This window comes from Emys orbicularis, chromosome 3, assembly GCF_028017835.1.
Source record: "Emys orbicularis isolate rEmyOrb1 chromosome 3, rEmyOrb1.hap1, whole genome shotgun sequence".
NCBI classification, from domain to species: domain Eukaryota; kingdom Metazoa; phylum Chordata; order Testudines; family Emydidae; genus Emys; species Emys orbicularis.
This window is the reverse complement of record NC_088685.1, coordinates 207,000,299-207,027,541: the sequence shown is the minus strand read 5'-3', so window position 1 is coordinate 207,027,541 and position 27,243 is coordinate 207,000,299. Positions and strand designations below refer to the sequence as shown.

The window sequence follows — 27,243 nt, the reverse complement described above, 5'->3', positions numbered from 1 at the left end:
ATAGGGAAGTTCTGTATGGTCCCTAAATAAAGCAGGATTCCAGCACAGAATATTGTCTCCTTTTCCCAGTTCATGCAGAAGTGCCGGACAAGTGTACAGATGGCATTTAATTTCAGATAATTATGCTTAGTCTTTTATATCAAGAATTGTACTGTTCCGTTTATCTGGGGAAGAGTGTGTCGCTTTAGTAATTAAATATATCAGGCAATTCACCTGTGGCTGTCTAGTGCCGTCAGACCTGCTTCATCCTTTTCACTGCCTGCAGCTTCTCTTAGATTGCTAATCAGCCTGTATATTCCCTGCTGAAGCTGACATCTTTCTGATGCTGATGGGGTCCATTTTTTCCCTTTGATTCTCTGCAGAACAGAGAGCTCAGAGCCTCCTTCTGAATAGAAATTGCAGGAGCTGTCTATGTTATTGCCCAGAGGGGTGGATAGCAGATGCTGGAATTCAGGTTTACATTCTAATGCTAGTTTTTAAAAGCGTTGCAGCATTTGTTAAAGTGGAGGTGAAATTCTTTCGTTGGTATTTTTAAAAGGAACTACACGGATGAGTCGGTTGCTTTGATATATGTGAAATAGTAGCAACGAAGCCTATGGTATAGAGCAGTAGTGTCAATTCAGAATGTGTAGTGAAACTAAATGAAAACAGACCAAAAAAATCCTGGTCATTTTTTAATGTAAAATGTGATCTGCTTACATTTCCCACAGTAAACCAAACCATAACAGTTAATACGAGACCATTTTGTCAAGACCAGATAAAATCTAGGGCTACAGTATGTTAATAAAATAATTAAAACAACAAAATTCCTCATTGCAGTGTATGCTCAATATTTTCATACCATCACTGGCAGCCAGATATCTGAAGAATAATGAGCATGTTTCATAAGGAAGGGTCACTACAATGGCTTATGAGTTTCAGTCGAGTGCAGAACCAGGACACACAAGCATTAAGTGAGGAGTATTACTTCTGAAACAGAGAGGTTTTTATAAAGAGGTGGACCTGTGTATGTAATATGTGCGTACATAATTAACCTTTTATTCCCATGCGGAAAATTGTTTCCCCCTTTACACTAGTGTAAATCAGGTGTAACTCCAGTGAAATCAGTGGAATTACACTGATGCGATATAGATCAGAATCGGGCCCTTTATGACTAGCTTGTGCCTGGGGAAGGCCGGAAAGAAAAACACAAATAGTCCGTTGCAGCTAACTAAATCATTGGATGGCCCTATTGCGTAGCTTAAAGTCACTTGGAATAAGAAACCAGCTTCTGCGCGATGAACCTTTGCTAGGACAAAATACCCGGTGTCACTAGACTTATGGACCAGATCCTCAGCCAGTGTAAATTTGTATTGACTTTAGTTGAGCTACGTGATTTACACCAGCTGAAGATCTGACTTCAGTCTAGGATATTTAGGGGGTGCCTGTTATTTTTTTGTGTTCCCCGGGGTTCCAGAATCTTTATATGATATCCAATCTGAGTTCATAAATCTTATTACTGCACTGCATTTAAGTGATCATTTATTCCAAAAAGATATAGTTATAGATATAGATATGAGCAGTTATAGATAGTTATAGATATTACCTGTTGGCATTTTTTCCATAAAGTTATTTGGTTTATGGTAGCTGTATACCATATTTTCAAGATATTAGCACTGTGCCACAACAGATTTTCCTACAACGTGCACTGAGGAGAAAGGCTTTATATTTACTGTGGGAGATCTGGACCCCTTGGTACCAGACAGCTAAAAGGGATTAAATACAGTGCCAGACATATTTGTTCATACACTGATATTATCCACTATAAGAAAATGAAACAATAAAAGTCCAGCAACCTAATTGTAAGGTCCTACTGTTTTCCAGGAGCACAGCGCTATGCAGAAGTTGCACTGCACACAAGTTGACAAAATAGTGGCACAGTATGATAAAGAAAAGTTATCTTATGAGAAAATGTTAGAGAAGGCAATCAAGAAGAAGGGGTAAGATATTATTTTTAAATGTTTTATAAGAATCAAAACAGATTTTTATGCTTTTACTGTCTGGAACAAAATATTACTAGAAAAGTAATTTATATTTAACTTACAGCAGCCCGACCCGGCCCTCCTCAGTCAATATAAGTTTAATCTGCATGAGGATTTAAGGATTGGGCCCTAAGTGTTGTACTTGCTTTGCCTTACTGGAGTCCTCTATTTTCTCTGCATGTGACACTAAAACAAATTAATCAGATCAAATGTTCAGTCTCCATGGGCCTGCCCTTGCTCTCATTGAGACCAATGGGAGTTTTACCATTGGTTTCAGTGAGAGCAGGCTCAGAACCTCCGTGAATAACATCATCAGCCTTCGATCACAATTTGGTCTTGGAAAAAATTGGTGTATTAATCTTGAACTTTGTAGAAGGAAGCTCAAATCAAATAATAGGTTCTGCTTTACCGTCATCGAGAAAAGGTTCCTCTCAAAACAGGAACTGTAAATATTCTTTCAGATTCCCAGCTGGTTATAAATTGGCGTCTATGATGGCAGTGATGCTACCTCAATTTGTGCTAGCATAGGATCTGACCCATTGTCTATATGCAGTTCTTAATTGCTCCTGAAGTTACTGGAATATCTTCGTCACAAAATCATAAAATTTGTCTCTTGCAGTCCTAATAGGGAGAACCTAGAGATTTCTATAATTTCCAGGTTCCTGCCGTTCTCCAGTTGCTAGCTCTTTATCTTGTAGCTGCTTCTCCTCTGTTTTCCCCCTGTTGCTGACGTCTAACTCCCACAGTCCCTTTTTGATTAAATAACAATATTGTACTATTAGTCTTACAGTTAACCTGTGACCCCTGAAAAGCAGGAATGAGTTTCTTAGTAGAATACAGAATTATATTAGCAGTTAGTATTAATTGTTCGTATTGTCTGACCCGGTAACAACATTTCCCTGATCCTGGAATGATTTCCCTCTCCGCCTCCCCCAACAAATTTAATAAAATAATATTAAATTATTAATACTGGGCGGATGCTAGAGGGTATGCAACTGAGCTGTTGGGTCCAGTCTCTTATAGAATTATTTGCTGTATTGAGCTCAGGTGCCTTTTTGGCGATGGGTTCTTTCATAAACACTTTACTGTGTTTTATATAGTATTTGGATGAATAGTATTTGTAAAATATGTACGTGTGCCTGAAATGATATTAAACAAAACTCTTATTAGAAGTAGCAGTCTCTGAAGCCAAAGAGGTAACAAGAATTCTCCACAATAAGTTATGAAAAGGCTACATGAACTTTCCAAAGTGTACCTTGAGCTGTTTTTACTCTAAGGAAGGACAATCATTATCAGGACCCAAATATTTCTTAGGCTGAGCAGCACTTCCAGAAACAATCCTAATATTGCAAACAGATCACTGAAGTATTAGCTACACTCTGATTACAAGGAGAGCTGGTGAAACAGGAGAAGCTCATTTCAATTGACTAAACTGCAGCACATGGCTAAAGAGATGGCAGCTGTGAACTGGGATTATAATTAAGATGGCAGAGGGGGTATTCATTCCTTGCACCATTAGTGACAAACGGAGCACCATGGAAGTTGTACTGTATCTGCCGTCCAGGGAGAAAGGCTTACAGCTGTTCTGCATTTTGAGAACCTTGAGCCAGAGGATTTACAAATCAGTATTAACATTGTCTGAGAAGAGATTGGTCTTCCCGCTCTTCTACGTCTAGGCAAAACAGCAAATAAACAAAGGCAGATATCAGATTTAAATGCGGTAATAACTGTCCATGACTGCATTAATCAGTGAAAACCTTTGTGTAAAACCTCTTACGATGACCTGAGAACGGGTGACTACGAGGATAACTCATCCCAGTTTCACCTCCCTTAGGTTGCTGCCTGTATCTAAATTAGATCACCACAAGTTTCCACTGGCATTCATAACACTTCTCTGCTCTCAGGGCCTCCTGAAGATTTCTGATAGTATTGGTCCGTGCTTTGGAAAACTAAAAGATTTAAAAATAAAAATAAACAAAAGTCTTAAGTGTAAATAAAGGAGTAGATGGCCTCGGGGGGGGGGGGGGGGGGTCATGTTGGGACACAGAACCATTTACTTGTCACCAGTTTGACTCCATCCCAGGTCATGAATGATCAAAAGCCACCATCTGATGGCTATTCTGTGGTGCAAGGGAAAAGAACTGTTCTCTAATCCCTAGTGGATAGACGTCCTTATCATATAAACTATTATATCTGTGTGCATTCTTGCCAGTTTTAACAGACAGGCCAATGTGCTATATGCGCACAGATTTTGGTTTACCCTCTTATTCCTAAAAGTGGATCCTTCACATCTGGATCAAGGTACACTGAGGGGATAGTGCAGGGGGAAGTTGACACTGCCACTATTTGTGCTGCTCTGAGCCCAGATTCAGCCAGGATCTCAAGCACATGCTTAAATCCATCTCTGTTCCACGGTACATTTAAGCACCTCCTTAAATGTAAGCACAGCCAATGGAACTTAAGCACATGCTTAGCTCTTTAGGCATGTGCTTAGGTGCTGTGCTGAATATGGGCCCTGGTTGATTGGCTAAATAATGTATTTGGTTTCCACTGCTGTCATTCTGGCAACTTTCATAAGCAATACGTCGATTTAAAATAAATTAAAAAAATTACAGGCGTTCGATTTGAATTTGGTGCATACTTCATCAAAAAGGCAAAAATGCCTTTCTGAGCGATATATAATACAGTCTCCGTTCTGGTTTTGTGATGCTTACATGTAGTTTTTTTCTAATGTATTTCCCACATGGCATGACATGTCTGTCAGCTGCATAATTTTCAGGAAAAAAATTAATTACAGCTTCATTCACTGACAGATGGACAGGATTTAGTTCCCTGTGCACTTGAGCAAGTAGTTCAGATGTGCACTACAAATGCCATACATGCTTATAAATCTCACAGAGAGTTGGGGGAGCTTGTATGCTCATGTACCCACTCTGAAATGTGGTTGAGGGGGACCCAAGGACAGTCCTGGATTACCAGGGATGTCCAGGATCCAAACTGTGTGTGTGTGTGTGTGTGTAGTTGTGGCATGGGGTGGGATTGTTGTAAGGGAATTTGTTCACATTTAGGACTGTATAGCCTAAAGCTTACAGACATTTTGACAGTCCAGAAGTGGGTGATTATGTTCAGCCAATTTTAGCATTCCCTCACCGCAGATTGAATGCTACTTTTAAAAAAAAGGAATAAACAATAGGTACTGACTATTGGGATTTTGGAAATTTTACTGATCAGTGGGTCTTTGAATAAATCTGTTTGATCCTCCTGAGTGGAGGTCATCTTCATAAAGCATAAGAAGCTTTAAGCCCTATCATGGCTAGATCCTGAATTCATTGACACCAGTGTAAAACAAAAGTAACTTCACTGCAGCCAATGACATTTCAGATTTAGTCTGATGTAACTGTCCCTATAACTCTATAGGACTTTCCAGAGTATCAAACCTATGGCAGAAATCTATGCAAAACCTTCCTTGCTGTGACAAGCAAATCGGTGATTAATCCTCACGGTGGCCCATAGGAAACACAAGGCACATCACTCCTTGTATTCCAACATAGACTTCTCTAGGAACATTTGAGGATAAAGCTTTCTGCTCATTTCCATAAGTTAGCAGGACTTTGATATTAAAATAGGCTTTAAAATTGGCTCCATTTCCAAGATTGTGATTAATTTAATTTTACTTCAGCCAAGCAATAAATAATTTAATTGGGGCAAATCTTCAGCTAGTACAAATCAGTGTCATTCCACTCAACGACAATGGAATCATGGTGACTTACACCAACTATGGCTCTGATGAGAATTTTTTTTTTAAAGGGGTTGCACAAAAAGTGAAATAAAAATATAGTCCATTGAAATACAGATTTGTTCTAAAACCAAAACAAAAAGGCCAGGAAGTTTGGTGTGTGAATTTGCATGCTGTTCTAAGAACCTTTCGCTGCAAGAAAAGGCATGACAGGTCGGGGTTTGAAGGTTGGCTTGACAATTTACTGACTCTTGTAAGACTTTAATTGAAAGCTTTCTTGGTGCTGTAATGGAACTTTTGATCCTACATTGTATGCTGCCACCTCTCCCAGCACAAAGTCCAAGTAACTGAGATTTGTGAAGAGAACTGCTGTGGGAGGGTGGAATTTCATCACTTTACCCACCCCCCAGGCAAGTTATTGGGTGGCAGCATAACCCCTTTGCAGCTATTCTTCCAGCCTGTGGTGCCCCTACAATACCAGAAGACCCTTGCCACCCACACAGAGCCCTATTAACTTTAACTCGGCTCCACATGGGTGCCACAGTCCTGCTACATGCATTCTGTTGCAGGATCAGGGTCTGTGTGAGGATTTGGTGCTGTTGGATCCATGCAAAGTTCAGCTCCAAAAACCTGAATGTAATGGCATGGGATCTGTGCCAGCTACTCCATATGGGCCTGTTTGGGCTGTGCAGATCCTCTTTCATGGCACACGGGTATGAAGACCAATCCTTGCAGTCATTTCAGCTTTGCTGCAGCGGGGCACTCGCTGTAGGTAGCTGTACTTGACAGTAAACCTTTTTCTGTTAAAGATGCAGAAATCACAATGGAAACTAGTAATCAAGATACATTTTTCATGCCTCAAACCAAAAGGTAGCAAAATTGGCTTTAAAACAAACAAAACAAAAATCCTACCTAGGCAGTGAATCTGTTTGCAGGTTTTCAGGCTGAAGATTAATTTTATTGGCTAAAAAAGAAACTAGCATCATAAATGGACTTGCTGACATATTGTTAGTAATTGAATAATTGTGGGCCCCCTCTAGAAATAACAGGTGAAGTGTGTTTGAATTGCATGATCCGTAAGCCGATAATATTTGTAAGGTGTGAATAAATTGCTAGAAGAAATAATTTCATTCCAATACACTACAGTACTTCATCATTGACTAACCTATTCATTAGTATGAGCTGACTGGATGGGAAGATATTTAACTTGTGGCACACATTTGCAATTTTGCTTTTTTAGAGGAAGTAATTGTCTTGAAATGAAGAAAGAAACTGAAATTAAAATTCAGGCATTAACGTCCGATCACAAATCTAAGGTAAGAAAACATGCCAGTGTTAACACATGCAACATTTGAGAGCTTTGGAGACCCAAATGGTAGTTTATTTTTATGAAAGCATGTGAATGATTTTCAGCAATAATGACATGCAGAAAAGAATGGGAGTAACTCGGTGTCTAAAAGCTTTTGGTTTTTTATTCAAAAAGATCAAAATCCATTTCCTGATCTTAACAATTTTTGAAAAGAGTATCATGTTCCTAGTTTTGTTTCCATATGAAACAAAAATGTTTGGTCATTTTGTTGTAGTTTCAGCTATGCAGGCAACAAAGGAAAATGTGCTATATGAAAATTGGAATTGAATTTTGCCACCAAAAATATGTAGGTAAATGGAATTAGCCGCTTGTTAGTTTTACATCGGTGTCACCTTGTCCAACACCCTGCCAGACACTTGACTCTCCCTGTGCCTTCACTGTCTCTCTCCTGGGCCCATCCCATTTGCATCAGATGTACTACTTTGTTACTTCTTACTTCTCCTCCTGAGGTGAATCAGTTGCTTTCTCCAAATTGCCTGTCCCCAAATAACAGCACCCAAGATCCAGTCCCAGTTGTTTTTAAATCAGTTGTTCTCAAGCTACGGTCATGGACCATTTTCAAGAGTTGCATGGAGCTGCTCCCTTGCAGAGGTAAAACATTGTCAGTCTTCATGCTAGTTGTGGTGCAGTATGGAACTTATCTAGTATTTCCAGAGATTTCCTGACCAATTAATTTTTTTAGCTAATCCTCATTCAGTGCTTTGCTCAGTTGCTTCCTGTACTACTTTGTCAAAGATTTCTCTGGTGCCATTTGAACTGCTGTCAGGTTTGTGGTTGATGTCAAAGTTAGAGGAATAGCAAATACACTGTAGGATAGAACCAGCTGCAAAATGACCCAGAGAGATTAGAATAGAGGAGATTGAAAACAACAGGGGATTTTTACCTAATACATGTAAAGTCTTAGACACGGGGAGAGGCATCAAACACCACAGATACCGCATGGGAGAGGTAACCAAGCCGCAGTGTTAAGCAGACTAAGACAAGCTCACTTTCATCTTGTCCCTAATATCATGCATTCATGTAACCAGGACACGTAGATCCTAGTTTTGTCTCCTTCTGCAGCATGTTTATGTCACTCTGTTGGTGAAAAAGGGTAATGCCCTGGGCAAAATATGTTTTCCCTGGATGCATAGGGCTGGTGGAAGAGTGCTATGTGCTCCCCATCACCTTATTTGTCTAGGCGGATAGAGGCAGGTTGAAGATGAGGGGCAAACTGGCAGCCAGAGGAAGCATGACTAGAGTGTACTGTGGTCCAGTTCCATAGGGTCGGTAGAGTAGCCCATAGGCAGCTGTAGGAAACCACTCGGGGTTGCTCTAAATTGTATCCAGCAGAGCCCGGCGTCTGGGAGATGCAAAGGCAGCTTAAACTCCTCCTCCTCCATTCTGGTTGCACCTCCTGAGCGCCACAGCTCAAGGGCCGTAGTTTGCCATTGCTGCAGGGAAGGTGTGAGGTTGGTCTAGGGAAAGGAGAGTATCTATCAGAAAATAGCAATCTTAACAACATAGCCACAATAGGAAATGTCAAAACCACTGTCTGAAATAAAAACGGATTGTATTGGCAGATTGATAGAAGAGAAGCTAGTTATAAAAATCAATTTGGCTAACAACTCTAGAGAGAGCATTGCAAGCTAGGCAGTAAGCTTAAATACAAAGCAAAGTGTAAAATCTTAAAGCTTTACAGAATAAAAGAGTCTTTGATGTGACCTCAGCTGCCCAAAACTGGTTCTAATATACATGGACATTTAAGTGTTCACTAACCTTCTACTTCCAGTGAGTCTGACTGATGATTTTTTTCCCCTTCCCACAAGCTGATTTGGATATTAGGGTATGTCCTTTTAAAATGCCCACTTCCAAACAGATCCTGTCAAATGCGTAATCCGTCCCCACAACAGACGGATGGCTTGCTTTCTTCTCCATGTCTAGCTTTAGGTTGGGATTTTCAAAGGACCCTAAGGGAGCTTGAGCAGCTTTGAAACTTCCACCTTTTGTGGCTTTACTGATCCCACGGAACACTTCGATGCTGGCTTTCGCTTGTATCCCACCTGGGTGGTTTGCTCCAGACCAAATGGAAATGTAGATTTCTTCTACTCCCAACAGAGTACAGCTATGCAGATAGAAATTACGTTGGAAAATCCTGAGAGATGCCAAATTCATACAATTCCTGTTGAATTCAGTGGGAGTTGTAGATACTCAGCAGCTGTTCAGAAACCTCTCACCATTTGACCCATTGATTTTAAGATCAAGTGAGCTCATCGGATTAGCGAGCTCCTAGGATTAATCCAGCATGTGTCAGATGCGCATCATCCCCATGGCACAAGATGTGTAAAAAAAAAAATTAAATACTATGCAGCTATGCCCATTACCAGTGGTAATGGTCTACAGAGACTTGCTCCTCTATGCCGTGGGTACAAATCCAGGCCAAGTTTGACATGAAATACTCACTTTGTTTTGAATGCTTTTAGGTAGATTAGATACCAGCCTAGCTTGGAAAAGGCAGGCAGCTCTTCATTATCAATGAGGAATCCAGTTCTTAACACACAACGTATTCTTCGTTAGCTTGTACCTTTGGCAGAGAGTCTAGGCACTGGTTGCCTTGAGAGGTGCTCTGCTCTCTCGAATGTCTCTCTCACCTTTATTGTTTTGCTCTCAGTGCACTGAAAGAGCCTGTTCAGCTGTATGCATCTGACTGTGGGTCACCTGCCTAAAATACGTTTGAGAGGAAGTACGTCTTGGGGGTACATGCTCCTGAGGGGATTGGCATCAAAGTCTCACTTGGGAGCTCTGTGATCGCAATTTCGATTTGAAGAATCAGGATTAGCTTCCATATAAGAACGCCCAAAGGCTATTAGTTTCCATAGTAGCACTTGAAAAAAAGGCCTCCCTGAAAATAGATGATTTTTTAGTGAGATTTTGTGTGCATTTATGGAAAAGTAGGGTAGCTTGTCAAAATAGCATAGCTAATTATGAAGGGATAATAAGGTATATCTTTCTATTAGTTACTTTTCTAAATCATTGGAGTACACTATACTATTATAATAACAACTCTGATGGTTTAGACTTCTTCACATTGTCTCTTGGGAACTTTCCAAAACTTTAATCTTATTATTCTTGCGAGTCTTGGGAGCTGAGCAAGAAAAGAATACTTGTCAGATTCCCTGCTGACTTAATGAGCATAAGACACAGCTATATAGCCTAGCTACAGATTCAGGATGTATTAAATATAGGATTTCTCTGAAAAACTGACTGTGTGAATAAGATTCTCTCCACAAAATCAGAGCCTGTGTTTAAGCCCTTGGAGAAATTCATCCCACTAGATATTCTCAATCTCTAATTTTTTTTATTTTATATTTTTGAGGCAGCCAAGAATGTTTAGCAGTTGGATAATGAAGCATACATTTCAGGAGGGTTCAAAAAGAATTGTAGTACAATTGAGGGCATTAATTCAGTCACTTTACGTAGGGCAGCTGGGTAACAGAGAGCCCTAGAAATGAGGGTGCATTTTATTGTTTGTTTAATATCTGGTGTTTATAATACACTGTAGTTTCCTTTGTGGCTTTATGTCAGTGTGGAGCAGTTTGCTTTATGTAATTTAGTTCTTGCAATTTGGCTGAGTTTTGTAAGATTTTTGTAATTATCTTGAAATGATCTCCACTGCATTAATGACTGACCTTATATTGTAACGGTGAGAAGTACTGACAAAACAGTCATTGTTCTTTCTCTACAGGTAAAAGAAATTGTAGCGCAGCACACTAAAGAGTGGTCAGAGATGATCAACACCCACAGTGCCGAAGAGCAAGAAATCCGTGATTTACATCTGAGCCAGCAGTGTGAGCTACTGAAAAAACTGCTGATTAATGCTCATGAGCAACAAACCCAACAGCTAAAGTTTTCTCATGACAGGTGAGCAGAGCAGTGTCATCATTCAGCATCCTGAGAACCCGTGCACTGGTGACGGGATTATCAGGATACAGCATCATAGCAGTCAAATAAGTTATCAAAGGAAGAATTGAGGGATAATGGAGCAGATCCTCAGCTGGTGTAAATTGTCATAACGCCATTTACGCTAAGGAACTTGAATTCAAAAGGCCTGAACCAGAAAGATGCTGAGCATTTGCAACTACCTTTTGAAGTTGATAGGAGCTGTGGGTGTGAAAACATTACAATTATCTTTTTTTTTTTCTGTGTAACTACCTCACAGTTGCACATTGTTTTAATAAAATATCACGTTGTAATCTCCAATACGAAGACAATGCTGCATGCCAGCATTCTCATTGCTTTTATATTTAACTGCACTGTTCACTTTAAATGAAATGAAATGCAAATAATAGTATGACTTATCTCTAATATAGAACTTTTCATCAGTAGGTCTCAAAGCACTTTACTAAGGGAGGTAAGTATCGTCATCCGCAGTGTTATACAGACACAGAATAGAAGCGGAGGAATTATCTCATTGCACAATCTATGATGTGAGGAAGTCCACAACCATATGAATTTACTTAATATATACTATTTTTAAAAGACCTTCCTCAGCATTGGTCTGGCAGGAAGCCCAAAAAGCATCAACGACGTCACATCTAAAGAAGCTAACTGAGATTATTTTCGATTTTAACAAAATTCCTGAATGAAATAATGTAGTACCTTAGCATAAGACAGAATCCATGCTGAGACCTGTGTGCTTCCATCCTACAGAGGAAATTGTCGCAGTGAAAGGTTTTAATATGCTCATCTTTATGTTACTCTCCAAATTAGCTCATTTATTCAAGCTGTCTAGGAATATGTTTGTTTATTTTATAATTGGATACTTTGTAAAGTATTATGAAATACATTAAAAAGACATTATTTTACAGATCCTAGTTCTGAGACCAAGCAGGGGAAGAGTCAGTCCCTAGTACAAGTTAGAACAGCCTTTGGGGTATTCTGTTATGCCGTTGCAACAGCCTGCAAAGGAACCACAACCATTTTGCTATCCACCGTCTTGCTTTCTGATCCATTTTGTAATCCAGTATACTCTTTCTGATCTATTCTGCTAAATTATAGTTTCTTTCCTGGAGGAATAGTTCTTCTAATCTCTCTTGAAATGTTTTTATTTTCATTTCTGTACCTACTTCCTTTGTTCTCTTATCTACATTGGGCTAAATTTATCAGTGTGGGGAGATATCTTTACCAGGAAAACATGTGTGTCACCTAGGCTATATAGAAATGTACTTTCTTCATCCTTTCCTCACAGTTCGTAGCTTTAGATTTAGAATTTTCACATCTCCATAGTATTTTAATGGTTCTGTATTATCTTTGGAAATAAGTTCTTAGTACTGAATTGCTTATTTAAAATCATTTTCATTTGTACCATACTGTTCTAAGTGCTGGTCTGATTTTTCAGAGGTGCCGAGCACAACACATTGATTTCTGTGCATGGGTAAACTTTAAATAATGTTCTGTGCCATCCAAGTTAGAGATCTTTTTGGTTTTATTTGTTGCTGTCTCTGTATTCACCGCTTACCCAGGGATTTTTATCCAACCCATTTGTATAAAGATTTTCCTGCATGTCCACAAACCAGAATGCTTCTGAATGTGCAATATTGGATTGTTGATCATAATACCCAAAAGGGGCTTCATGCTTCATCACTTGTAGAATGTATAGAATACATGAAGCATATGTAACATCCAAGAGTCAGCTAAGCAAGACACATGGAAAATAAAGGATCATCTTGAGAATAGAAGGGGCAGTTGACAGTATGCTTTTCTTTCAACCTCTCTATTAACTAGAGTAATGAGACATGCTGAATAGCTATCCAGACAGTGTACAGAGTGGTAGTAGAGAGATCGGTAATCTGAAACGATGCAGATATCTGCTGGAAAGTCGAACCTTTTCCATTCGTGGTGGAAAAAGCAATTACAGCTCACGCTTGGACTGACCGGATTGAAAGAAGAAAGCAGAAAACAAAAAATGCTTATGACTGCAATCTGCAGATTGCCATTGCACATTCAGGGGGGCTCTCCAGCTCCAGGATGTATGAGAACTCAGATGGCTCTCAGAAAGTCCAGCTGCCTCTGGCTCTGTCCATTTAACTTTACTGTGTTTGGAGCACATGAGAAATTAGAAAATATGGGTGTCAAACTGACATTTCTGACTAAAATGCATCCAAGGTTAACTAAAATGTGTTGGTAATGAGTCAGAGAGAAAAACAAAAGTATTTTTTAAAACAGGGAGAGATCAGCAGATGAGTGGAGCAGTATTATTCAGAAAGCACCAAATTGCATTAAGTAGGATACAATACTGATAATATATGATAATTGACTTCAGTGGACTTTAATTGTTTTAATTAATTTTGTTTGTAAAGTGCTTTGAGATCCTCAGATTTGAAGCATTAGAGACATGCACAGAATTCTTTGAGTGGGTCAGAATTATTACAGATTGGATTGCAAATTCTCTGGGGCAGGAACTGTAACTTCCTAGGGGCAGGTATAGTACCTATCACAATAAGCTCCTGTTCCAGCCCTTTGGATGTTAATGCAAGGGATGAGCTTTAGATTCAAACCTGTGACCCATATGGCAGCATGTTTTGCTGTCAGTGCCTGATCTGATCTTCTAAGCCCTGGTCTACATTGGGGTGGGGGGAGGTCGATCTAAGTTACGCAGCTTCAGCTACGTGAATAACGTAGCTGAAGTCGACGTACTTAGATCAATTTACCGTGGTGTCTTCACCCTGGTGAGTCGACTGCTGCTGCTCCCCCGTCGACTCTGCCTGTGCCTCTCGCCAAGCTGGAGTACAGGAGTCGACGGGAGAATGCTCGGGGATTGATTTATCACATCTAGACTAGACGCGATAAGTCGATCCCCGCTGGATCGATCTCTGTCCACCGATCCAGCCGGTAGTGAAGACATACCCTTAGTCCCAGAAACAAATTATTCCTATTGATTCCAAGGGGAAGTGTATTTCCTGATATACTAAAATATCAGTTTGTTTGTTTCCAATTTGTCAGCAGTGCACTTAGCTAAGCTTGTGCATAGTTGTCATGGAAAAGATAAAGATGGTTACATATTGGTGGATGTTACTTTCTTCCATTATACTACATTTTGCAGCATAAGGAGAATTATGCCCCTTAACTGCTTTCTGTATAAAATTATTAATTTTATATATCAACCCCTAAAGCACTATAAATAAAAAATGAATTATTCCATAACTGTTGTTAAGACAGTGTGATTTTACGTGCTTTCAAACCTAAGACAGAAAATAAATGGTTATTCCGTATTGTGATTGTTTGCATAAGAAGTGCTGTTGATAGAATGAAAAATCTCTCTTAAGTATATTGTATCTTATTGTTGCTATAATATCACTGCTTTGAGTTTTGTATTGATATTGTATTGATCATTAAGAAATGTTTCACAATATTAAGCCTTGGAGAAGTAAAGGCTGCGTCTTCATTAATATTCTTTTAGTTGAATGAAAATGTGTGGAAGTAAGCAAGGTGCAAAGTAAAATAACATTAATTAGTAGTTAGTGTATTTCACAGACAATAAAACATTTGAAATTGAAAGGATAGTTAGTAAACTTAAATGTAAATGATTTTTCTGGCAATATGTCACTACCTGCAAGCAATTTAGCAATATTTTCCTGTCAGACTCCTCCCCTTTTGTACTTATAATAAAATTAAAATACCAGCTATTAATGTATAATCATTTTTATCTGTACTGTACTTAAACATTCACTGATACCTCATGGAAAACTTTGAAAAAAACAGTCTGTCTAGAAACAATTGTGTGTCTAATGTACACATACCATAGGTTACCTAATTCTCTTGACTTCTTTTGTTAGTAAAGACATTTGTGTGAAACATTTCTTGCAGTAGGAACTCATCCATTCCTGCTGCAGATTCCTCACTTCAAGTCCTGATCCTCTCTGATGTCAGTCAGTTGAGGTGGCGATGGCTGTGGTGTCACAACTAACATATTGCAGTAGGACTTTGAGGAAAGAAAAAACAGCAGCTCTTCCACAGACTGTGTGTGTGACCTTGAGAAAGTTGACTAACCTATACGTGCATTAGTTTCCCCGTCTGTAAAATACAGAAGAAAACGTCTTACCCTACAGGGGTAGAGTAAAACTTAATTAGTCTTTTGTTGGTAAAGTGCTTTGAGATCCTCAGGTGAGAAGCAAAGAAATTCTTGAGTGGATTAGAATTATTACAGATTGGACTGTAAAATCTATGGGGCAGGAATTATAACTTCCTGTGGGCGGTCTAGCACCAAGCATAATAGGACCCTGATCCTAGCTGCATCCTTTGGATGTTACTGCAATATTAATTATTATTATTATTACTTTACTGAAGATAAATTAGAATATTCATGCGAACAAGTAGTCTTTATCTTATTTACTCAGAATAGGAGCTTTATGAAATCTAGGTAGCATTTTAAAAAAACCACTCAGCGCTGGCCTAACTTTGCTCCCATTGAGGTCAGTGGTGAAATTCCCATCAACTTCAGTGGAAGCAGAGTTAGCCTGGAGCTGAAAACTTTTAAAAGTGCCACCTAGTCTTTTTTTTCTAACTCGATTTTGTCATCTGTGCTGTTTGTGTTGCAGTTGTTTTTTTCTATAACTTCATCATCCTCTACCAAACACTAGTTGAAGTTCAACACCAAATCATAAAAATCAGACGGATATGCCAGAACTAGCAAATGTTAATATTATTCGTCCTCTCCTCATACATTCTCTGCACAGAGTCTTTGTAAATTTATTGTGCAGTTTTAAAAGGCAAGTCACATTTCTTAAATTACTGATAATAGCTCTTACTCAGTCAAATGTTCTAAACTACAGAGACAGCACTGTATTTTTGTAGCCTGTGTAATTCAAAGTGTAAAATGCTTAAAACCATTCCTTCAAATTGTTTTCTCTGTATCCTCCTGAGATTTGTAAGTGCTTGTTCAAACATACAGTCCAGTAGGAACAAGACATTCTTTATATAGTCTGTTCTTTCTACTACTTTAATACTTCAGGGACAACTTTAGCCATTATATAGAAAGGTATCAATAAGCTACCTTAACAACCATTAACTATCACATTTCAGTTTATAATTATTTTGTTCGTATTTCTCTAGGGAAAGCAAGGAAATGCGTGCCAACCAAGCTAAAATTTCTATGGAAAACAGCAAAGCCATAAGCCAGGATAAATCTATCAAAAATAAGGCTGAAAGGGAGAGGTAAGTGTCAGATCCATCTATGAGAGGCGGTATAATTGATTGATCTGTGCACACATTGACTAAAGTATGTTTTGATGTGTGGGAAATGGCTAATTGTTATGCTGTATATATTTTCGATGGCTGTTTCTGGACAATTTTGTGTGTGTGTGTAGATCATATAGTTTAGGCCCCAATCTTGGAAATACTAACAAAGGAGTGAACGTCACACCCACAAGTAGTGCCACTGACTACAATGGAACGAATCACACGGATGAAGTTATGCATGTGTGAAAGTGTTTCTAGAATTAGGACCTTAGTTTTTATTCACGGATCCATTTTTTCCCCTTTAAATGCTGTGCAGTATCACTTACGACAGTTACATTTGCGTGTTGTTAAGATGCACTGAGAAGGTAACATTAAGACTTGGGTCTAGTTTGGGGTTAGCCTTGGGTTCAGAGAAGCAGGAGAGGTAGTGGGAAATGGATCAATGAAAAGGCATCCCATGGCCTTCACCCCTGTCCACTCCTGGCAGGGATGAGAGATGGAACAGGCATTCCAGAGGGAGCAGAAGGGAAGGTTATGGGGAAGAAAGGGGATAGGTGTGAGATTAGTAAAGGGCAAAGCCAGTTTTGGAGTGGGGGGGATCCCAAAGAAAGGTGTGAGAGGTAGAGGAGCTGGGGCTGTTTTCTGACGACAGCGTAGTATCATTCATGTATTGATCCTCCAACCTTGGACCACAGCTTCCTCATTCACCTGGTGCTGACTGGTCTTATTCCCTGTTCGCGGAGCTCCAAGCCCCACTAGACCAGACCACACCTGAAGCTAGAAAGCCAGTCAGCATGTCTTCACTGCACATCTGGAAGCGCCATCCCTAGTTTTGATGTCTGAGCTCCAGACTTGGGAGACCAGAGGCACAGATTTCAGCGACAGCTTCTTGCATTTTCCCCTGGTTTGGGGCTGCACTTTTGTAGCTCTTTAAAATTCCATTTTAATCTAAAGTGTTCTGAATACACGGGTAGAAGCAATGTTCATATGATGATTTCCCATGAGCCTTCAAGGTTTCCATACGGCTTTGGACTTGCTAAATAGTTGAACATTTTCACCTTCTATTGCCTCCCCTGGATTGGGCTATTTTGATCCTAGGCCTTGAACTTGTTCCTTCTGAATGAACTGTGGAGTTTTACAGATTTCTAGTACAGACTGGAGACAGCAGTTCCCAGAGCCCTTGGTAATCATGTTCCAGGTTTATGAAAACCTTCTGCTTATGACATTAAATTACTTAAGCTGTATTTATATATAAAAATAGGCTGAAGACACGTCTCTTTTTGAGACTTTTGTAATTAGTCTAATTCAACTCTTTCAACTATTTTGTGTCAGCTCATTAGAATTCTTGCCATGAAAGGCACTTTACAAATGTGTATTATATGTAAACAGTAGTTATACTTTCTTTTTATTTATATGATAACTATAAAATATGGAAAATAGATCCTGTCCAACTAACTTTATCTGTTTTTGATGAGATTACAAGTCTGGTTGATAAAGGTAATAGTGTTGACATAATAAACTTCTGTAAGGCATTTGACTTGGTACTGCACGACATTTTGATTAAAAAAACTAGAACAATATAAAATGTTACACGGCACACATTAAATGGATTAAAAATTGGCTAAATGATAGGTCTCAAAATGCAACTATAAACAGGGAATCATAATTGAGTGGGTCTGTTTCCAGTGGAGTCCCGCAGGGATCGGTTCTTGGCCCGACACTATTTAACATCTTTATCAATGACCTTGAAGAAAACATAACATCATCACTAATAAAATTTGCAAATGACCCAAAAATTAGGGGAGTGGTAAATAAGGAAGAAGACACATCAATGACTCAAACTGGGCGCAAGCAAACAATATGTGTTTTAATACAGCTAAATGTTGTTGCCTGATTTAAGGGGATGAATATTATTGCTTAGATAATATAGGTTATAGGCTCGCTAATTAATATGATCAGAATATAATAAGATTCTTGATCCAGAATTAGGCTACACAGAGTTTTGCAAGGACCCCTGGGATGTATGACAAGGACATTCATGCTGAGAGCAAAAATACAGCCTTAAAGACTTGTATTGAGATAAATGGAATAGTAATCCCGTTGGAAAGTAATCAGAATGAACAAGGAATTAATATTGTTCTAGAGGCACATGTGGTATTATTTACTATAAAACTTCCTAGATTAACACACTCACACCCTTCCTTGTAACCTGATGGTAAGAGACAAAGGACCAGCCTCACCTCTGGCATATCAAGGGAGTCTGGTGGTCCAGGTTCCTCAGTTCTCAAGTGGAAGATGAATTTAGGAGAAGCCAGAGAACTAGAAAGCTATAGAAAGACCCAAGAGAAACAAACTTACAACCTGACTACAACTGACTGACTAAACATGATGGTTTGTCTCTCTTATCGAGCCTGAGCACTACGTGCCCACCCTCCACATCCAAACTTAATTTCCTCACTCACATAATATCAGGGTATGCTTACTCTATAGGCTGGCATATCCATACGTATTAATGACAATTGGCTCATTCTGTGACTTTCCACGACGTCCGTGGCTGACCCCAGGGCTGCCCAAGCACGTGGCTCCAGGGCCAGCTGCTCGGGTGGCCCTGGGGACAGCCATACCGGCTACTGCTGGAGCGGCTCTGCAGTCAGCCGCACCGGCCTGAGTAGCAGCCCCGGGGGCGGCCAGAGCAGCCACTGCTCAGCGGCCCCCAGCAGCTGGTGCTGCTGGCCCTGCCCCCCCCACCCACCAAGCAGCAGCCTCTGGGTCTGATCCCCCCTGAGCAATGGCCCCCTGGGGTGCCTCTTCCCCCCTCGAGTAGCGGCACCCCCAGGGAAACCCCCCAGCAGCAGTCCCTTCCCCCGCCCCCCCACAAGATTTAGTCAGGGTAGTTATAGTGTAAGTCATGGACAGGTCTCGGGCCGTGAATTTTTTTTTATTGCCCGTGACCTCTCCATGACTTTTACTAAAAATACCCATGATTACATTGTAGCCTTAGTCATGATGGCTAATTAGCTGAACATGAGCTCCCAATGCTATGCTATGGCCAAAAGAGCTAATGTGATGCCGGGATACATAGACATGAGAATCTCAAACCGCAGTAGAGAGGTTATTTTACCTCTATATTTAGCAGTGGTGCAACCACTGCTGGAATAGTGTGTCCAGTTCTGGTGCGCACCATTCCAGAAGGATGTTGATAAACTGCAGAGGGTTCAGAGAAGAGCCATGAGAATGATTAAAGGATTAGAAAACCTGCCTTATAGTAATAGACTCAGGGAGCTCAATCTATTTAGCTTAATAAAGAGATAGTTCAGGGGTGACTTGATTATAGTATAGTATAGTAAGGACCTACGTGGGCAACAAATGTTTAATCATAGGCTCTTCAGTCTAGCAGAGAAAGGCATAACACAATGGCTGGCAGTTGAAGCTAGACAAATTCAGACTGGAAATACAGCCTACATTTTTAACAGTGAGAGTAATTAGTCATTGGAACAATTTACCAAGGGTTGTGGTACATTCTCCATCCCTCAGAATTTTTAAATCAAGATGGGATTTTTTCCTAAAAGATTTCCATTTTGGGAAAGGTCTATGGCCTGTGCTATACAGGAAGTCAGACTAGATGATGACAATGGTACCTTCTGGCCTTGGAATCTATGAATGGCACCATGTGACGCATTAGTTAAAATATCTTTTTTGTCATGATAATCGGTATGAGTTTTAATAATTGTTAAACCCTGTTAGAAGATGGTAAATATAAACTACTGCAAATGGATTAATAAACTCCTCAATTAAATGGATCACTCTAGATTGAGGATCAAGGCAAACTTAGTTTGCAACAATCTTGGTCAGTTTCTTCAAACCCTCTTAGTCACAGCATCCAAGCTAGCCAGAAACATTAAATATAATGTAAAGACTTAAGGCCGGAGTAGGGCCTTTCTCTGCAATTAGTCCCTCTGACTTCAGTGGAGCTACTCACAATCTAAGGTAGTGCATAAAGGGTCGCAAAATAAGCCCCTAAGTTATCTATCTCCTTATCATTGACTCAGATATGTGGTTTTGGCTCTTGGACTTAATAAATCCTCAAGCACAATATCCTTTTTTTTTTTTTCCTTTTTCTTTTTTAGGCGAGTAAGAGAACTAAACAGCAGCAACACTAAAAAGTTTCTGGAAGAGAGAAAAAGGGTAAGTATAATTTTGCTAAGAAACCAAAAGTGTGTGTCTGTGATTTGTTGGCAGGCGCCTCACCTCTTGAGTAATGTACACCCAGCTTCTACACAGCATTTTGAAAACGTACCCTTCAGTTACTGTAGCTCAATGACAGTGATGATTTCTACTGACTTGAGAAACTAGAGACTCAGGGTCATTCTCAAACTGAATTTCAAGGTCGCTCTTCACCAGCAAGCTGACCCAGGGCCTACTCTTGAACATCTAAATTCTGACTGAAATCTGTGGGCATTTTATCTGAATTCACCTTTCCATTTGCCTGAATTGAGAATTGGCTCGAAAAATGGATTTTTGTCACTGTTTTCTATCGCATTCAAGTCAAAATCTTAAGCAGAGTTTAAAATCACATTTAAGTAACATGTGCAAAGCAGGTATAACTCATTAGTATGATGTTTGAATTAAAATAGCAACAGAGGGTCCTGTGGCACCTTTAAGACTAACAGAAGTACTGGGAGCATAAGCTTTTGTGGGTAAGAACCTCACTTCTTCAGATGCAAGAAGTGAGGTTCTTACCCACAAAAGCTTATGCTCCCAATACTTCTGTTAGTCTTAAAGGTGCCACAGGACCCTCTGTTGCTTTTTACAGATTCAGACTAACACGGCTACCCCTCTGATACTTGAATTAAAATAGTTCGCTGTTGTATATATTTTAGATCTGTTAAACAGTAAACTATCCAGAGTGGGGATCATGCCTCCTTCTAATGTTTTGTATAGCACTGTGAACACCAGCCCATAAATAATATTATTTGGAAACTATTTATCCATTTTAAAAAAAATAATTTGTGATACACGTCACCTGTATTATCTTCTGTTGTTTGTAGCTAGCAATGAAGCAGTCAAAGGAAATGGATCAGTTGAGAAAAATTCAGCTTGAGCATCTAGAAGTCTTGGAGAAGCAGAATGAGCAGGTATTTTATTTAAAAGGGTTACAAGACACGTGAGTTACTAAATTAAAAGAGAGTACAGTTCCATTTGTAGGGTACATCTACACTGTAGCTGGGAAGTGTGATTCCCAGCTTGGGCAGATGTACATCCACTAGCTCTGTTCAAACTAGCACCTAAAAATAGCAATGTGGTTGAAGCAGCTTGGGCTAGCCACCCTAGCGTGTACCTAGGAGGTTCGGGAGGATTGTACTCAGGTAGCTAACCTGAGCTGCACCTGGTGCTGCCACAGCCACATTGCTATTTTTAGATGCCAGCTCGAGCAGGGCTAACACGTGTGTGTGTACCCACACTGGGAATTACACCTCCCAGCTGCTGTGTAGACCTACCCCTAGTTCTTCCGAGTGTGAGTCACCGGTGAGATTGGCTCCAAACAGCTTTTATTTTTACCCGCTCACCTTTTTGGGAGTTGAAAATGTAGGATTGGAAGGACTTCAAACGGTATGGAATTCTGACTTGGTTCAGATAACCATCTAAAACTTGGCTGCTTATCCAAAGCTCATCCTCCAACCTGTTCAAACCTCATGAGACTGGAAGGTTAGGCAGGAAGGCTCCCAGAATTCCAGTACATTCATAGTCAGCCCTCAAGAAAACCTTTTCTCTTAGTATTTTGGCACTTCTGTTTCCAGGCCTGGATGGAAAATAGGAGTGAAAAAAAGGCTCAAAATATCTCAAAACCTCAAAAGGTTTGGGTTTTGGGTCCTGTTCTAAAAATTGGTGACAGTTCCAGGGTTTTATCAGAACCAGTTTGCCCTTCTCTGGTTAAAATACCATGTTACTTTCTGCTGGTGAGAAGAAAATAATTCTTGAAAACTGGCAGTCATCTTTTATTCCTGGTGGAAAACTCTTTTCCTTAGTGATTCCCCCTGCTGCAAGGAGCAGCCAGCAGAGCAATAATTATCATACAAGCTCAATTGCTAGGTGGGCCTCAGTGAAGTAGGAACTCAAGGGTGGACTATGCAAGTACATACCCAGTAAGGTGAGAGAACTAAAGGTTGGATGTAGTGGCTGTCACCTTCAAGGCTTATGAATTTATTTCCTACGTTTTTCACTAAATTTTCCAGAACTTGAACTCTGCTGATAAAGCACATGCACTATGCTAGATTCACTCCAGGGAGGTATAATTTCCACCCCAGTTGCCTCCTCCATCATCTAGCACAAAGTGGTCTGAATCCAGCGATGTCCATCATGTACACACAGCCAATCAAAGTGCACAGTGTGACTACATGAGAAAAAATATGTAATTATGCTACACTGACTGTAGTACTGCTGCAATCTGATTGGTTCAGACAATTCCCTTGCAGTGTAAATTGTACTAGTTGACAAAATAATGTATGAAGATATAAAAAAGATTAAGGGCCTGATCCAAAGCCTACTTAAGTCAGTGAGAGTCTTTAGATCCAGCACAATAAAAAGACAAGAGAGCAGGATTAGGGCTGAGCTTTTAACTTAAACTCGGTAATTCCTTACTTTTGAGTATTTGATTTTGAGTGTTTGATTTCTCATCCTTAGAAAGTTGCCTCAGTGTTAATTATTCTGCATGGAATTTATCATACAGAGTTATCATAAAAGGCTCTGAGACTGATTCTGGGGTCATGCTTGTTTCCCACTGATGTAACTCCATGACTTCACTGGATTTACTTGTGATGTACACTAGTATGAGTGTGAGGAGAATCAGGCCCAGAGCACTGATACCTGGCTAATGGTCATATGTGTTCCAGTTAACTGGATCAAAACTTCTCAAGTTATTAAATATCCCCTTCCACGTCATACTGGTGGAGATATCTTTCATAGCAGATGTACAGTGCAGACTAATACACCTATGAGTGGAAACACACTTCAGCATAAAATATTATGCATTCACATTCATTAGACTTTTGTTTTATGTATTCTTTTCTTGCATTCATTCCTCAATCTCACTTCAGTTTTCATTCATTTTATTTGCTTCTTGTTGTATTACTCAATTTTGACATTATTATTTTTGTACAAACAGCTTTTGAAATCCTGTCATGCAGTGTCTCAAACACAAGGTAGGATTGATCTATATTAAGCAAGCTACTATTTCAATATGCTTTCCTTCTAAATTAAATCATTCTCATTGGAGCACTCTTTGTAAATGCAACCACTGGGAAATACCATTAACATAATGAATACACTGTTAAATATTTAGTGTGCATAAATATTATTAAGAGTCTGACATAGTAACAGTATTTTATGCTTTAGCATCTCAGACCCCCAGATACATTCTTATAGTAACGAGGACAGGAAACTTAAAGAATGATTTGTATTGTTATATTTTCAGTAGCTAGTTAAAGACATGCTTGAAATTCTAAAGTGTGTCTCTAAAAAGCATCTACTGATTAAGGAAACTATTTTAGTGTTGACATATATATGACTAACTGCTAATGCTGATAGACAGACAAAGCCAGATTTTCCACATATATTAGCATAAGAATAATAAAAGTAACACCACACTAAAAATAGCTAGAAATATATTAGATAGCTAGAAATAGCTTTTTAGTGGCTAAAGAAAAGAGGCTTCCAGCTATTGGGAATCTGTTAATCACACTATTGTAGCTTTCCTGTTATAGCTTCCTAATAACCATCACTCATATTAACCCCTTCTCTCAACAGCAGTAAAATATTTGTGTTAGGTTTAACCAGCCAGTTGTTGAATTTTGCCTGAATTTAATGACCTGCTTAAATCTTCAGTCGATAATTTACTGGGGTCCCATCCTCAAACCCAGTCTATCCACATCTACTGTAACTATACTGAGTTAGAGATAGACATTTATACAAAGCATTAATTTGGCTGGCAGCCAGCACTCTATCCTTGATGCACTCAGTCCTGTGAGGTGCTGAGTACCCTCAAATCCCATTGAAGATGAGGGCACACAGCACCTTGCAAATTGAACGCATAGGTCCCATTAACTATGTGAATTCGTATTGACTCCAAGTACTTACTTCTACAAAGCTCATCTACAAGTATCCTATTCATGTGTTCACTTCAGAATGCAGTGGCTGACCGTCAGTTGATAAAAACCGGCAGCCTGGCCATATGGTGTAGGGTTATTCTGAACTAAATTCACTTTACAGCTACACCCTTCTGGCTAAACTAATCTGCAAAACAGTTACAGGGCTTTGCTTGTGAGATACAGAATGGTCCAGTGGTAAAACCACTGGCTTAGGCCTTGAGAGCCTGGGGTTCCAGTCTCTGTTGTGCCCGAGACTTCCTGTGTGACCATGGGCAAGGACAAGTCACCTCCGACCTGTCTACATGATCATTTGGTTTGTGGCAAGCTGGGGTATAAAACTACCCTGCTGCTCTCGAATTGTCTGGGTGGACCCTGCTGACACCTATTAACAATTCACTAATGTGCTTTGATCTAGTCCTATTTGAAGTGAACTAAGGTGCATCGGCAGGCTCCATATGGACAGTTAGTGCATGGCAGGCTAGTGTGGGGTAGATTCACACCACAGCTTTCTGTGAACTATATGTTCATGTAGAAAAGCCCTTTGTCTCTCAGTGCCTCAGTTCCCCCTCTGTAAAATGCGGATAACATTACTTCCTTCCTCACTGGGATGTTGTTGGGAGGATGAAGATTGTGAGGTGCTCAGGTATTAGGGACCACATTAGCACTTCAGAGAGACACTTCAGTTACTAAGAAATAAATACAAGCTGTGTCAAACAAACAGTTTGCATTTTAGTTGGAATTTCATTTTCACTTGCAGAATTCACACACTGAGTGAACACGCAAGTCAGTTCTAGTATTTCAGAAAAGGCTGTACACATTGATTCATTTATTAATGTTATGTTTCCATATTTTCATCTACAAATTATTTCATTTATTTCAAACTTTAAAGTCATAGGAACGTAAAGTGCGATTACAAGGCATTTATAATATTTAATACAGTTGCCTTTGGTATTATCATAATTAGCTGAGTATACAAAATATGATGGTGAAATGCACAGAGCTAACTATTCAGAGAGGGGTACATCTATAGCACCTACACAAACCCACATGTACTTTTGCAAAATAGGTAAGTGTGCATCTAAATGATTCTTTTGGACCTTCATTTGCCCAGTTTTACATCTGGAAATACCTGTTTGCATGCACCGAATATGTAACTCCCTGAGTAGGAGCTGCTTTATTGAGTTAGATAAAAAATGCCTATCCCAAGTGATAGGCACCTTTACAACTTATCGGAATACACAATTCACACAGTAAGGCAAATCCAGCGACCACTCCTCCCTGTATAGCAGCAGCAGAGAGGCCACTCACACTGGGGAAAAGATTGGCATATGGGAGACGCGAGGGTATTTTCAATCTTAAGACATCCCCTATCCCCAGAAGACGGACTGTAAAGACAGACAGGACAGCATATTCAGGTAATTTTGGATCAGGATGATAAGTGAGTTCCCAAATTGAAGGGTCCTCATGGAAAATGCACAGGGGTAGGTGCCGCCCCCACTTTGAACTGAGGGGTAGCCTCTCAAGTCCCAAGCAATTTAGGGCATTAGAGGGTATAAATAACACCTTTAACTCTATTTACAAACCAAGAACGTGTATTGAAATATATTGCTTAACGAGTGGGCTACTACAATCTGTGCCAGCATCAGTTTCCAGGTGGATTCAAGGTGTAGCCCCATGTAGAGCACATTGCAGTAGCCTAATCTTGAGGCAACAAAAGCACGGATGCCAGAAGCAAGAGCTACAGCCAAAATAAACAGATAAAATCAGTAAGCTAGATGAAACCATCTTGGACACCGTAAGGAAGATGTCAACATCTCTGCCGTCAGTAAGTCCAATAATCGTTCACACCAGTCATTGTCTTTCCTTGGCCAGCAGAAAATGGTCCAGATGATAGGTTGTAACCCTTAGTTTCCCAAGCAACACCAGTCCAAACTCAACCAGGGCTGATATAGGGTGTCTCCAAGACATTGTGCCATTTCCAGAGGCAGTTCAGTCAGAAACAGCATGATTTTCCTCCATACAATGTGAGGCTTTCAGATGCATTTTATTGTGTGTCTTTGAAAAGTTGCCCATAAATCCTAGGAATGTTTCCTCGTATTTGGTAACTTATAAGCACCAGCAGAAAATTAACAGCGATGTTTGAAAATATGCAGATTTTTTCTGAGAGGGGGAGAATGGTCACATTACATATATTCCACTCAAATACTATTGTGCTGAAAATGTATTTGATTTTGAACCCAAGCTTTAGTATGATACTCCATGATGAAACAACGTGATTATTTTGGGTTACAGGCAAAGGAGATGCAGCAGATGGTGAAGCTGGAAGCAGAGATGGACCGCAGGCCAGCAACAGTAGTCTAAAACTGCAGCATGCAAACTGAAGCCAGGAAAGCCAGTATCCATAAAATTCCAACCATCATTGCTGAGGGGGGAAAGTGGGCTTTTTTGCTCTTTTCCCTTCAGTTTAAACAAAGTGTAGACACAGACCACCAAGTCTTAAGGTTTTGCATATTCCTTTTTAACACTGAGAACTGAAATTCTCTTATTGAGCAAAACACTATTAAAAAGAGGCACAACACATTTTAAAGTCCAGTCCTGTACTCCCTGTTCAGGAAACCTTCCATTCATCTCAATGGGTGTTTTTTCCTGTGTCAGGATTGTTGACGCAGGGCCTTAAAATACAGCACCATGTTTCTTTTATTTTAACATAAGCTCAGATGGTAACACAATCATAATCAAAACAACATGCTGTTTACC

General features: G+C 39.7%; 1 protein-coding gene across 4 annotated transcripts in view; it reads left to right on the top strand.

Moving 5' to 3' along the window:
* The window catches only part of PLCB4 (phospholipase C beta 4), a 131,146-nt gene extending 104,279 nt beyond the window's left edge, over window positions 1–26,867 (top strand). For 2 of the 4 annotated variants that reach the window (XM_065400906.1, XM_065400905.1), the window contains 8 exons: window positions 1,864–1,979; window positions 6,998–7,073; window positions 10,851–11,026; window positions 16,217–16,318; window positions 20,470–20,527; window positions 21,391–21,477; window positions 23,505–23,541; window positions 26,779–26,867. In XM_065400906.1, the coding sequence (XP_065256978.1) occupies window positions 1,864–1,979; window positions 6,998–7,073; window positions 10,851–11,026; window positions 16,217–16,318; window positions 20,470–20,527; window positions 21,391–21,477; window positions 23,505–23,541; window positions 26,779–26,867 (741 nt within the window). The remainder of the gene's footprint in view (window positions 1–1,863; window positions 1,980–6,997; window positions 7,074–10,850; window positions 11,027–16,216; window positions 16,319–20,469; window positions 20,528–21,390; window positions 21,478–23,504; window positions 23,542–26,778) is intronic. The other 2 variants (XM_065400908.1, XM_065400907.1) reach the window with 1 other exon arrangement.
* The last annotated feature ends 376 nt before the right edge of the window (window positions 26,868–27,243 follow it).